The sequence below is a fragment of the Engraulis encrasicolus genome, chromosome 19 (assembly GCF_034702125.1).
Source record: "Engraulis encrasicolus isolate BLACKSEA-1 chromosome 19, IST_EnEncr_1.0, whole genome shotgun sequence".
In the NCBI taxonomy this organism is placed as follows: domain Eukaryota; kingdom Metazoa; phylum Chordata; class Actinopteri; order Clupeiformes; family Engraulidae; genus Engraulis; species Engraulis encrasicolus.
The window spans coordinates 51,976,455-51,991,175 of record NC_085875.1 but is presented as its reverse complement, the minus strand read 5'-3'; the positions used below and the strand labels follow the sequence as shown (position 1 = coordinate 51,991,175).

At 44.0% G+C, this 14,721-nt stretch overlaps 1 protein-coding gene across 1 annotated transcript in view; it reads right to left on the bottom strand.

Annotated features, from left to right (window-relative positions):
- Positions 1 to 14,721, bottom strand: part of tpo (thyroid peroxidase) — a 69,236-nt gene that overhangs the window by 49,449 nt on the left and 5,066 nt on the right. The window contains exons 3-7 of the mRNA XM_063184681.1: positions 11,951 to 12,041; positions 11,467 to 11,648; positions 10,891 to 11,023; positions 5,070 to 5,199; positions 2,200 to 2,550 (exon numbers count right to left, since the gene is read on the bottom strand). Of these exons, the coding sequence (XP_063040751.1) occupies positions 2,200 to 2,550; positions 5,070 to 5,199; positions 10,891 to 11,023; positions 11,467 to 11,648; positions 11,951 to 12,041 (887 nt within the window). The remainder of the gene's footprint in view (positions 1 to 2,199; positions 2,551 to 5,069; positions 5,200 to 10,890; positions 11,024 to 11,466; positions 11,649 to 11,950; positions 12,042 to 14,721) is intronic.

Sequence of the window (14,721 nt, the reverse complement as noted above, 5' to 3'; positions counted from 1 at the left end):
ATGAAAAGGGGGATCTTCGCCATAGTCTTCTCCATTTGAATTTCTAGAAATAAGCATTTTTAGCTACAAAACTTACTGTCATTTGGTCGTATTTGTAAATATTTGTTCATTATTCATTAATATTCATGAAAATGGCTATAGGCAGCACAGTTTCAATGAGCAGTAAAGTTATAATACCTACTCTGGCCACAATCTTACACATTGCACCTTTAAGTCCAAAAGGGGGTCCCAGCTGAAAAAGTTTGGGAACCTGCCGTAGACATGCCGTAGACATCTGCCGTGGTTCACAGCAAGCATACAGTTTCACTCCGCAGAACAACACCTCACCCCCCCTCCCCAGCACAAGCATACGGTTTCACTCCGCAGAACACCCCCCAGCACAAGCATACGGTTTCACTTCTCAGCAACCCCCCTCGTTCATAACTTAACTTGACTTAACATTAAAATGGAGGAGCAAGGATGAGGGGAGTAGGTAAGAATTCATGGACAAAGGGAGGGTGTAAATATATTGTGGAAGGGAGTAGGTGGGAAAATATGGTGGAAGGGAGTAGGTAAGAATATATGGGGGAAGGGAGTAGGTAAGAATATAAAGAGAAAAGGAGTAGGTAGGATAGGATAGGATAGGATAGGATAGGATAGGATAGGATAGGATAGGATGCCAGCCCAGTGTCCCTCTGGAAGTTTTTGAGATTGCATCTTATTAAAAATATAATTGAATTAACCTGGATCGTTACCCTTTATTAACCTTTGATAATGGGGACAAGCCTAATTTGGGGTACCTGGCACGACCAATGTTTGATGTCTTCATGCACGTCACACTGGGATTTTTTTGTGCTGTCTATGAGTAAGCTCTCTCTGTAGACAGAACAACAAAGAGGGAAATATTGTTATGTACTGTAGACTTCTCTCATTGCTGTCTCCAAAAACAAGTTTTAAATTAATCAGTTTATTTTTTTAGTTTTTGTTTCAAGGGGGCCTTTTGGAGAAGCGGTATCGACTTGAGTAAGATCTGGACTCTGTCTGTTGCATCCTCAATTAAATTCTTGAGAGACAGTACCCGAAGGAGGACCAATCAATGTTCAGCCTAAAATCTTAAAAGGGTCTGTTTTTCTGGCAGGAAGCTTTTCTGAGGGAGATCAAGTAGTCAATAAGAGCTAATTTATTTCCAATAGACGTGGGCCTATATTTTTGTATTGTGTATGTAAATTTAATGCCAGTTGTCAAAACTATGCTCGTCACATACACTACAAAGTAACTGATCTGTGCATATACACTATATTTTTTTCTTTAAGAAAAATGTCATGATGTCCTTTGTCTTCTGTCCTCAAATATTTTCTTCCTCTATAATCCTTGGCCGTCATAATCTAGCGCACTTGAACTGTTTTCCTGAGCCGAGTGGCTTTGAGAGCTAGATGGTTAATCCCTGTGGCAGAATCAGAACTGCCTGTCACATAGCCAGTCATGGGATCCTCTCACTATCTAGCATATCTGATTTCAGATATGGCTGGTTACACGGCGCTTTTCAGACATACCGCTATTCCGACATTGATGTCTATGTCTGAATACCGGCACGTTTCCCACAGAAATCTGCCATGTCTGTGCTTTGTGCTACGTTGCTCAGGTTTTATCAGTTTAGGGAGAGTGCATGCAGTTACCCTAACCCTAACCTAACCCTAACTTTGACCCTGACCCTAACCCTACACCTATGGTATGCCGGATGTCGGAATAGCGGTATGTCTGAAAAGTATATACCTTGGGTAATAGTCAGTTACCGTGTCAGTTGTAAGCTTACATTTTGTAAAGTAGTATGCAACATCTCTCATTAGCTCCCTCACTCATGCTCCCTTGCTTAGGGCAGCTGCCATGCTGTCTTTCAGATCGGGACGATTGTGCTAAGCAGCATGGGATTTTCGATTCAAGGCAGTTGTGCAAGTGTGATTGTATGACAGACTGTAAAATATGGTTTGTACAGTATTTACCCTGAAACAAGGTCTTCATTTGTGTAATTGGTATTGTGTGTTTATACAGTAGTGTAGAGTATGTAGGCCTACCCCAATTGGGAAGCAGGGGTCTTCGTTCTCACATGAGCTCAAGCAGTCGTGTAGGCAGGGTAGTCTGTTGTGCTTATACTGTATCTAAAGCAACCAAATGTAACTGGATTGGTGAGGTGTGTTTTTACATTACCGTATGTAGGCCTACCTCGATTGGGAAACAGGGATCTTTGCTCTCACAGGAGCTCAGGCAGTCATGTAGCCCAGGGATGCTGGGGGGGCTTTGCGGGGTGAAGGAGATGTCATGGTCTATGTACTGGCCCCACTCCACCAGCATCTGGGAGTACTCCTCATCCTCCAGCATAGCACCTCCTGCTCCTGCTCCTGCTCCTGCTCCTCCCCCTCCCCCTCCTGCTCCTGCTCCTACTCCTGCTGCTGCTGCTGCTGCTCCTGCTCCTGCTCCTGCTGCTGATGCTCCTACTCTTGCTGCTCCTCTTGCTGCTCCTCCAGGGACACTGCCAAACCCCCCCTGCATAACGCTCCTGCTCACTTTGCGCACCTATAATGATAATAAATACATGAATATGGAACAGTGGAAGACACACACAAAACATGAAGTATGCAAATACACGCACGCACACACAAACACACACACACAGACAGAGACACAAACACACAGATGCACGCATGCACGCACGCACGCATGTACGCATGCACGCATGCACGCGCACACACACACACACATACACAGAATTTGGCCTAAAAGCATCAGCCATTATTTTGAAAAGTAAATGTATGGAAATCAGGATGGTGTGTGATGAGCAGCGCCTGAATGTTTTGCCCTCTTATTTCGCGACGATCGTTAGCGAGCAGCTTCTCTCTGCAACGCTTTTAATGAACTTTTCTCTCTTAGCCTCAGCACTTATTAAAATGAAGATTGGTGGCATTAGCCACATACTGCGATAGCAGATACGTATTACGGCCCACTCAGTGTGAGCGTGTTTATGGACAGATATACTCAGCCGTAATTTTTTTTGTCAAAAACATGGAAGCGAGATTAGTTGTTTCTTTTTCTCTTTTATTTTTGAAGTTGCAGCATCAGTGTGATTCATTTTCTTGGCACGAAAACTGACCTTGACTGAGGATAGATGGTGACTTTTTGTATATCTTCAGTAAACATCAGTATGAACAAAAAAAAATCCCAGTGTTTGTTTGCTTGTGTGTTTCGGAAGAATAATGAATTATTGAGAGCGCAAGCTTCAAATAAACATTGCATTTTTAATATGTAAATGAACATGAAGGGCTTCTTTGTAACATGGTGGCTACAGTGCGTGTCAGAAGTGTTGTAGTGCGAGCTTATGGCCAAGATGATTAGCGTATGCTACTACTGTGTTTATCACAGCAGGGAGGGTGCTATTTTTGAATACATTTTGCATCCTAATTGGTATTTCCCTGGTAGAAGCCTACTATGGGCTGACAACTTATCCTGTGTTATAAATGACATACTATAGCTGGGGAACTTAGTGAACTGATAGTTCAGTTTGTCATACAAGCACCAAATTTGGCACATATACTCCTTAGACATTAGTATTTTAAAAATGTACACGGGGCACTTGAAATTCAAGATGGCTGTCCATTTGCCAAGATGGCCAACTGGTGATACGATACAAGCACCAAACGTGGTACTAAGGCTAAGGAGTACCTTTATGTGGCAATTTTGGTGCTTGTATCACAAACTGAAGTATTCCTTCAAAAATGTTCTAAGCTGCCCAGCTACTAATGAGGCAGTTTTATAAACATAATTTCCAGGCCAATATTCTCCTTTTCATAATTGAAGTTTTATACTGGGCTGATAATGGGTCCACAGTAGGCAGAATAGTTGATTGACTTGGCAAAGGTGTTGGCAAATGTGTGCTCTTGTACATTTATACTGTATGAACAGCATGTTCCTGATGTTCATTAATGTTTATGACAAATGTTATGTCATGGTTATGAAAATATCATATTATATAAGTAATAAAGTCCAGGTATGTAAACGTGAATGGAAGCATTGTGCCACGTGATCACAAAGCAAACAAACAAAGGCAACTTTTAAAATGTTTAGTATAACAAAAAAGTAGGCTAGAAATATATGACGCTAGTGAAATAGGAACATCTGAAGAGTTCAGATGCAAAACCCCCTAACTCCATTTCTGAAGACCTGCACTTCTATATTTTTAGAGAACCGGGTTGTTGGTTTGGTTTACATTCATGTACTTGATAATGCATATAAATAGTTATATTACATAAATAAAATAAAAAAAATGCATTTTGATAGCTTTGTATTAAATAAAAATGGATCAAGATTAATTTCTGAAAAGGCACTTAGGGGATTTTGCATCTGCACTCTTCATATATTTCAAGACGGCAGGACAAACCCCATCGTAAGCACATTTTTAATTTGATAAAACAATCAGCGTTGCATCGTCACCAGGGCCGCTGACATCCAGGGCCACTGACATCCAAGGGCTCCCATCAGACAAACCCCATGGTAAGCACATTTTCAATATCAATAAAAAACAAACAAATATCTGTGTATATTTAACAAAATGCATGAATTAGTGTTTCAGCATCACACAGGGACAACATAGGTCTAATTTTTGCAATGTTGGATGGATGATAAAAGGCTGATATTGTTACTGTCTTGATATAGGGTTTGCATCAAAGAGGACGCAAAGGTTTTTAACAACTTTGTTCCCAATGATGGTGCAGTTGTCAAAGATGAGAGACAGATGCTCAGGAAGGTATATCAGAAAGGGGTCCCCATCCAATACATACAATGGACTGAAAACCTAATTTTGGCCCACTCTTTACCTGGGCCTAGGAAAAAAATGACCCCTTTGCCTGCCAGCTAACAAAACAGTATAACAAAAAAGTAGACAAAAAAAAAATTGACGCTAGAAAAAATATGACACATTTCATTTTACATTTCAAGACGGCAGCACCAACGGCAGAGTAAGCACATTTTTATTTATTTATTTTTAAATTTTCAGCATTTTTGTATTTATAATTGTCGTGTCGTCCAGCTGAGCGGCTTACCTGTGGGAGCGGGTGGCCAGCGTAGAGGCGTCCCACATCCCATCCCTTGGGCTGGCCCTCCCCATCTTCATATTGGGCTGGGAGCCATCTGGCCAACGCAGTGTTGGCGGAGCCCCACAGGGGGTGATTTCTGAAGAAGACAGAAGAGAAGAGAAGAGAAAGTAGGAAAAATGTATGTGTGCGTGTGCGTGTGCGTGTGCGTGTGCGTGTGCGTGTGCGTGTGCGTGTGTGTGTGGCACTAGAGGGAGGATAGAAAACCCCACAAGAACACGCACAATATAAGCGTGCTAATATAGTACACGCACACACACACGCACACGCACACACACACACACACACACACACACACACACGCACACACGTACAGCTATCCTGGGAAGATCACATTTTCTGAGGGCTTTTAAGCAACACCCCGCCGAGTCTGAGATTTGGATGTAGTCCGTCGGCAGCTTTAAAACATGACACTGTGAACTGTTTCATGTAATATCTGAAGGCGGTGCACACACACACACACACACACACACACAACACAGCTGCCACGAGAAATGATAAACTTGGTGATGTACTGTACAGAAGACTGTGCAAGCTGTTTTCTTTTTTTTGGTCTTTTTTTCTCAAATGGTAAGGCTCTTCTTTTCTCATTCTTTAAGCAAAAAGCTACCGTAAGCTGTGGTTGATTTCGCCACAGTTGTGAAAATTACAATTGGGTTTTGTGTTAATCAACTCAGCTGTCAGTTTTGTTCCCCAGCTTCCCAGAGACTTTGAATGAGAGTGAAATGAAACAGCCTCCTCTACTCCTTCTCCACCTCCTCTCCTCTCCTCTCCTCCTCCTGCTCCATCCGCATCTGTCAGTCACAGCTGCTAGATAAAAAGCTACTCCCTCTGTGCGGCTCTCTCTCTCTCTCCTCCGTGGCTGTTTGGCGCTCCACGGAGGGAAACATAGTTGGCGGCCCGCTCCCCAGCACAGCCATCAGCCAAGCGGGCAGCCTACAATATTTATTTAGGTGCAGCTCCTCTCTCTCCATCTCCCGACCCGTCCTGCTTTATCTGTATTTCTCTCCATTTCTCCACCGTCTACTACCATTTTCTTCCGCTTTCAACCTCTCTCTCGCTCCCTCCCTCCTTATATCTTTCTATTTCCCTGCCCCCTCTATATATTGTCCTTCTCTTCATTGTCTTTCCCTCTCCCTCACTCCACCCCCTCAACTCTCTTCTGCCTCTCTCTCTCTCTCTCTCTCTCTCTCTCTCTCTCTCTCTCTCTCTCTCTCTCTGTCTCTGTCTCTGTCTCTGTGTGTGGCGTGTGTGTTTGATAACAGAACTCTGCAGCAAGATATCCTTTCTGCACTGCTTAGCACAACTCTCCCCGCTGGAGGCCAACCCTCAGCGCCTCAGTGCCTCTGCGCCTCAGACCAGAGACCGGAGACTGGCTGCAGTGCCCTCCATCCATCTGCCCAGCAATCCTTGACCGCTCCGCTCCGACGCGGGCCATCTTGCCAGGCAGACCCCATGCATGGCACTGCCCTCTGCCCACTGCCCACTGCCTACTATGCCCTATACCGTACAAAGACAGAGTGCAGTAACTACGCCAACATTGAAACCACCCTCAGAGTATTGGTATTATTAGGTTGGATGTTGTAGTTAGTGCAAATTTGATAGGGACACATTTGAATCATAAGACCATTTGAAGAGCTCTTTTCCAAAATGAGATATATACATTTTATAGAATGTTGGGAAATTGACATTTTGTATTGGCCATTCTATTGAATTGCATTGCAAAATGCATTTTAAAGAGGTTTAAAAGTATCTTCTCAAAACATTTGAATGGCAAAAAATCACACATAGATGATAGGACTTCTTAACAGTCAATTCCAATATTAAAATGCAAAAAGTCAGAAATGGTGGATATAGCGTTTTGGAAAAGAGCTCTTCATTTTCAGTCCAAACATTTGACAAAATATGTAGTTACTGCACCTTGCCATTGTAGGGCAGTATTACTCAATGCCCACTGCACAGGGCTGGTCTAGGATTTTTTTTTTCAAAACAGGTCAGGCATTTTTTGCTGAGACTAGTCCACCAGGCTCCCAGAGGGACAATGAAGCATTTGACAACTTTAAAAATAATGTAATATGAGCTATGTTGACCGCAACAGCCAAAATACTTCATGTATATCCAACTGTCCTGGAGAGGCCTCTGTAATGGCATGAGGACTGATACCATGGAGGAGGCCAGGGGAGGGGAGGCCAGGGCAAAAATCACAAACAGTCCACCAGGCAAATACCCTGTGTGCCATGTGGCCAATCCAGCCCTGCCACTGCCTACTGCCCACTACTCAATGCCCAGTGCCTGCTGCCCCACTGCCTTGCATCAATCAGTATGTTAGTTTTTGTACTGCACGTGTGTGTGTGTGTGTGTGTGTGTGTGTGTGTGTGTGTGTGTGTGTGTGTGTGTGTGTGTGTGTGTGTGTGTGTGTGTGTGTGTGTGTGTGTGTGTGTGTGTGTGTGTGTGTGTGTGTGTGTGTGTGTGTGTGTGTGTGTGTGTGTGTGTGATTTTTGTCAATGTCTTATAGTATGTATGTTTAGTTTAACTGCACATTGGAGACTGCTCAAACCCAATGTCAATCTTCTGTGTTAACTCTGTTACACAGATTTTTGATAATAAAGTTCACTTGACTTGACTTGCCAACTGCCAACTGCCCTGCTGCTAGGGCTGCACAATCAATAGAAATGTATCGAAAATTGCAATTTTGCCTGTGACAAAAATGAAAATTGTGATTGAATCGCCATCGCACAGAGGTCAAAATATGTTGACAGGCAGGTGTTTCTGGGGAATAAAATCTGTAGGCCCCTCCTAAGCTTCTTGCTTTTGCCTTCTACATGCTATTTACTACAATTCAGTTTTATTTTTCTTATCCTTTCTATAACACATTATTGGTTATATTTCAGATTTCAAATAACCTTCTGCACAAAATTCAGTGGTTTATTGTTGTTGAATAACCATGATTTGTAATCTTGATTTTAACTTTGACCCAAATAATCGTGATTATCATTTTTTCCATAATCACGCAGCCCTGCCCACAGCCCTGCTGCCCATTTAGCTACCCATATTACAAAAAATTCCACCATCCCATCGGCCAAAGCAACTCCATCTTCCCAGATCTATTACTTGCCAGCCCAGGGCCGGACTGGTAATCTGGCATAAAGGATATATTCCTGGAGGGCTGACAGTTCCCAGGGGCTTATACTGTTGTGGTTGTTGTTGTTTGATTGTTTTGCATGCTACAATGCTACACGGAGCCATTGACTTTCACTAGCTTAGCGACATGTTCCCTCTTTTAACTTGTCTTATTATATGGTTGTGACGTCATCTGTCGAATGCTCCATTCATTTCAACGTGGCTCCCCAACGTTCGGACGTCTGTTATTTTTCGATAACGGACGGGTTGGTCTATAACAGACCGCTGTCAATGGCAACAATACTTTTCACTGCTAAAGCGACTTTTCAACAAGACTCTAATCAGCTGCTGTGATAGACAGCACCCGTTGTCCTGGCTAGCGCTGTCAATGGCAACAAGACGTTCACTGCTAAAGCCACTGGCTTGTATACAGTGGCTAAAGCGAATGTTTCATATCACTCCGCAGGGGGTCCGGTCTTTTGTCACTCTAATCAGCTGCTGTGATAGACAACACCTGTTGTCCTGGCTAGCCTACCTAGCTGTTGCCTAGCGGTGTTCCACAACGGCACTGTTTTGTTTTGCGCAGCAACAATCTTAACATTAAATAGGTCTAAAGAAATGTCCCCGCATGTGTGAATCATTTAAGTATATCCATATAATAAGCGGGTTAACTTTCGGCGAGTCGGTCGCTTTGTGGAATAGCAGCACTTCAGAGAGAACAAGACCCCTCCGCTCCGCGTCGGGGTCTAAAGATTCTCTCTGTCGTGCTGCTATTCCACGGTAGCGACCTTCTCGCCGAACGTTAACCCTTACTTAAAGCAAGACAACGCTTAACATGAAAAATAAGACACTTTACCACTTTTATAAACCCTGGCCAACGATTTTAACTGTATTAACCCCTTACCGCAGCACTATGACTCTCTGTAATGTCATAGCAATGTTGTTATGATGTAGTAGTTAAGCATTTTCAGCAAGTGAATAGGTTCGCCGGCGACCCCAGCTGCAGTAAGAGGCTACGCCCCAAAATAGTGGCATACCCCTTTAAGGACTGGCCCACAGTTTAGAGGGGAAGACCCATTTGTCCATCAAGCAGGCCACTTCACATTTTCTAAAGTCCCCTAAGGGCAATACAAACCAGAATTTCCCCTTGGCCCTTGCACACCCTTATTGAAGTGCTCTGGTGATTTTGGGTGCCAGTCCAGCCCTGTGCCAGCCCATTACCCCTCTGCTGCGGCCGGCAGCTGCTGATGCTGCCTCGGCCTCTGCTGCCATGGGTGCCGACAGGGGTGTGGGGGACAAAGGGGATAGTTGTCCCAGGCCCAGGAAGACCAGGGGCCCAGAATTGGGTCCTCATTACATTGTATCTATTGCGCTGGAGCAGGGCTCTTCAGATGACTTTTGTCCTGGGCCTGGGCAAAGCGGTCAGCGGCCCTGGCTGCTGCCACCCCCGTTATGTAACGTGCCAACACATGGCTTTGATGCTTTATATCTCATCATGACTTTTTAAGCTGCAAAATTTAAAAAGACATGATGAGGCAAAAACAACCCTTGCAGACAGTGGCGCCTGCTGACAGCTTTGACCGGAACAGGGACAAAATAATCTGCACTATCAAATTACTTTAAAATCTCCTTGAGACTTAGTCTGACCCCTTTGCATAACGATGAACGATGAATTTCCCAAACTGCATGGTCCACCCGCCTCCCTTGGTTTGCGACTGGTCAAGGCCACAAAAGGCTGTTCCAACGTTATCCAATGATTTTTTTAGTCCCAATAGAACGCCTATGCTTAAACCACGTCAGAACCTTGAACACGCCTCTACCCAGGGCCATTGGAGCTGCTCAAAGTTTATTGGTTACCGACAAAGTAGGTGGAGTTTTCAATTTTTCCGGAGCCCAGAAAATATATGTATATTGCTCATGGCCTGACTAGACGCAACGCCAAAGGTGTTGCGTCACTAGGAGGGCATGGCCTGGTTACCGATTCCCCTTTCCCTTTCCCGTCTGTCCCCACCCCCCCTATCGGCCAGCCTGAATCCTTGTCTCCCCTGCTCTGTCTCTGGTCCACTCTCCCGGCTGCTTCCCTCTTACTGCGGCTGCTGCTTCTGCTGCCCGTATTAAAATGCCACCATGCCCCAGGGGTGATCACACCACTGCCTGGCCCTGCCTTGGCTGGCTGCTGTACATGCCAGAGTGTCTCCCACACACCCTGCTGTGCCCAGCTCTGCGTACCATCTGGGCAGTGAATTTTGATTGGGATTGAGTATGTCTTCGACAGTCTTGATCATGACTCGTGTTGATTTCATGACTGCTCAGGCTATAACATGTATTAAATGTTCTTTTACACTAAACACTTCTCACTGATCACTTTTTATTAGTATCATACACATAGAGTGTGGTAACTAGAACTACTTCATGGATACACTGCAAAAGACAGTAAAGTCATGGTTTGAGCCATCGTATGCAATTGTTGCTCTTTAAACTGTAAGCGCTTACATCACAGTATGGAAAAGCTCCCATATATTAAGTGCAAATTCATAATACAAAAATATATAGTATATATACAACAACCTTACAGTACTTAACCAGTCACTTTTTTAAATGGAAAATGGGTGGAGGTTTTAAATGGAAGATGGGTGGAGGTTTACAATACCTGTTATTGCATGTTCCATCAATGGAGCGGTACTTGTTGGTGTGCTCCCCTAGGGGGCAGTCTTCAGGGCGGAGCAGGGCAGGACACCCAGACCAGTTAGCGATCCGCTGCACATCAACCAGTGAGAGGTACTCTAAACAAGAATTAATTAGGCGGACATATGAAAATCAAACACCACAATACACAGCACAGCACAGCAAAGTACGGCACAGCACGGCACAGCACGGCACAGCACGGCACAGCACGGCACAGCACGGCACAGCACAGCACAGCACAGCACAGCACAGCACAGCACAGCACAGCACAGCACAGCACAGCACAGCACAGCACAGCGCAAGTAGGAAAACATGGCAGAAAGAAACAAGGGACACGGACTCTGTGACTTGGTTTGGTGTGTTGCGGAAATGACACACTTTTCCTGGGATCAAGCATTTAATGATGAGTCATGGTGCGAAAACATGAGCCTGAATAAAAGGAAGGAACGCTGTCCTGTCCCCCTGTGGCAGGATTAGCAAGCTTGGCGTGCTGCAGAGTCTGAGTCGTTGGCGGTGGCGCTGAATTGAAACAGGAGCTCACCTGTCACTGCGACGGCGGCTCTTCTTTTATGTGCAAACGTCGTCTTGGCCTTTATGAGGTGTAAAGTGGTTTCAAAGACTTGGGCTGCTTTTGATATCGCCATGGTTTCCCTCTCTGGTGCGGGCTGCCTCAGAAGCCGAAACATCTGCATGGGGGATTGTGATGCCGCCGCCACACTTCGTCTGTGAAGTCAGTCGCAGACCAAAGGCCCACAGAAAGGACAAGTCAGCAGACATGGGATTAGGCTAAATGCTGTTCGGGAAGGTTAAAGAAAAGCCTAGTAGTCTATAAACCCTCTTAGTGCATGAAACTTTGTTGTACACTGAAAAAAATGAAATAATAAAACATCACAGCATCACTACAATATATATATATATATATATACCAATAGGCCTATTACAACTTGGATGTGGCATGTGGCTATTCTTGCTAGACTTGCTAAACTTGTTATAGGAGCTGTTTGTGATTGAAGAAGTAAGCGTACCTTTTTCTTTTGAGCTGGTAAGCCTTGTTGACGATGTGTACACTCTCATGAAAGGAAGAAAGCAGCACATCTTCAGACTGGACTGGTTTCCCTGAATATAAGCAGGAGGTGTGCACACGTATCCAAATTATCAATTACTTACTGTAATACAATATATTTTTTGGCAAACAACACGCAACCCTTTGACGGTGAGGGAATTACATGGTGAAAGAAAAAGCCATACACAGTATAGCAGATATTTCTTTTTTTTCAGTGTTTTTTTCTGAAACATGTTTAGATGAGGAATACGTTTTTAAAAATCATAAAAATCATATCTCCGTTCTGCCTGTGGAATGTTTCGCTGTTCGCCAGAACAACTAAAACATCTCAACATCACCATGACATTTCAGGGAGTCTTTAAAGGGACACTGTGCAGGAAATGGTCAAAAAAGGTACTGCAACTATGCTGCTCATTGAAACTGGGCTGCCTATTTAATCTTTGGCCGCTCCCAGAGGGTAAGAGCTGGCTCCCACCTGTCCTCAGTCATAAATACCAGCACAGGCTCCCCCCAAGGTTGTGTGCTAAGCCCACTCCTGTACACCCTATACACTCACGACTGCACCCCCTCTCACTCCAGCAATAGTATCATCAAGTTTGCTGATGACACCACCATCGTAGATCTCATCTCCAAGGGAGACGAAACTGCATACCGGGAAGAGGTGCAGCGTCCATCGGTCTGGTGCAAGGAGAACAACCTGTTCCTAAACATCGCAAAAACAAAGGAGTTGATAGTGGACTATAGGAGGACAAAGGCTAACATTCAACCGCTGGTCATCGATGGGGCCTGTGTGGAGAGGGTCTCTGATTTCCGCTTCCTGGGCGTGTATCTGAGGGACGACCTTACTTGGAACACCAACACCACATCAAGAAGGCACAACAGAGACTGTACTTCCTTAGGGTCTTACGGGCTAACCATCTACCCCAAAGTACTGGTGGCCTTCTACCCAGCCTGATCTCCAAAAATTCCGTGCTCCTGGACAAGGATGTTAAGGGCACGAAATCCGTGTCCAGGAGCACGGATTTTGTCAAAATTCCGTGCTCCTGGACACGGAATTGTTTTCCGTGATGGGCACACGGAAGTGCTTTCTATAGGCTATTACTAGGGTGACCACCCGTCCCACGTAGCGCGTGCGCGTACAGCGTTTCAAGCCCAAATCATGCGTCCCGCGAATTGGCAGTTTGTCCCGATTTCAAGTGAAATCGAAGAAAAGAACGTATCTCTATCCCTGATACATAGGCAGTCACACAGGGGTTCCAAGACCCACCTGCATCAACGCAAGTCAGAGGTGGGATATAACTTCGTTCCATGTTAATTTTTAACACCTCGCTAGCAGCAAACGGACCGATTCTTCCTTAGTTGTATTCGTTCTATATTATGAAAGCTAACCGCGACCTCGAGTAGCGGCAGTTCTTAATTAATACTGATGCGACGCGCACATCGCAACGCGAGGGAATCTACTGACTTTTTGTCCAGTTAGGAGAGTCCAACAACACTGAGCCACCTCGGATCAATGTGAAAACAGACCCTAGTCCATGCCATTTGCAACAGAATGCATCAGTGAAGCAGTTACCTAGGTTGGTTTATTGCTAAATGCAAGCTGTTTTCCCCTCACATGCTATGATTAGAGGACTATATTTCAACTACGGTGCCACCCTGCATTCAGTAGGCTACGAAACCCCTTGGTATTTGTAAAAGAATAAACATAAGAGCAGGAATTGCAATGTCAGCCAAGAATTGCTAGATCCAAATGTTGAAGTATTTCCCCAAAATGCTCTGATTGCTTGCTACAATTATTATTGTAAAATGTAGCCTAGGTCCTCATAACATACCAATTTGGCACAACTGCACAGATGCACAAGGTGTCTTTTCAAGAGATTGAAATTATGTTCACTTATTGTATCACATGGAGGTCTACTGACAATGTCTAAATTTATAAATGTGTTGCTATTATTAATTTATGTATTTATTAGGGATGTGGGGGTTAAGCACAGATTACATTTTATCTATAGCCTAGGCTACTTTATATTTGCAGTATTTAGAAGGAAAAAACGGCATATTGGTTGCATAATATTGTGTCCATATACACAATGTTTTGGTTAATAGGCCTACCTGTTACCTATCCATGCCTTGTGGCATATAAAGCCCAAGATTTAGGGGGATACACCACTATGAATATAATATTTCATATATAATGAATGAATATATGAATATAATATATAATATATATAATATAATAGATTATATTCATATATATGTAAGGTGGTGTGAAAGCCAAATGTTGGGGGGGGGGGAGTGCGCGTGCACGCCAGGGTCTGTCCCACTTTGTCCCTCCGAAGCATACCCCTTGGACTTATTATCAGGTGGTCACCCTAGCTATTACCACAGCACTGTGTTGACTCTATCATTAGAAAATACATACCAAATGCTAATCCTAAACAAAATAATGCTATAGCAATTTAAGTTGTGCCCTGACCAAAACATTCCCTAACCTTAACCTGTCATTAAATACATATTTTTGAGAAATAACTTTTCCAGTTAGTTGCTAGGCTATCAAACTCATATAATGAATGAAAGAAAACTAGCTGTGCCCAGACCAAAACAATCCCTAACCCTAACCTGTCAGTAAGAAATGTTTTTTTTGAGACAAAATATTTGAAATTATAAAAATCCTGAGGAAACACAAGACTGTGGAAATAGCCTATAGAAAGCACTTCAAACAATTCCGTGTCC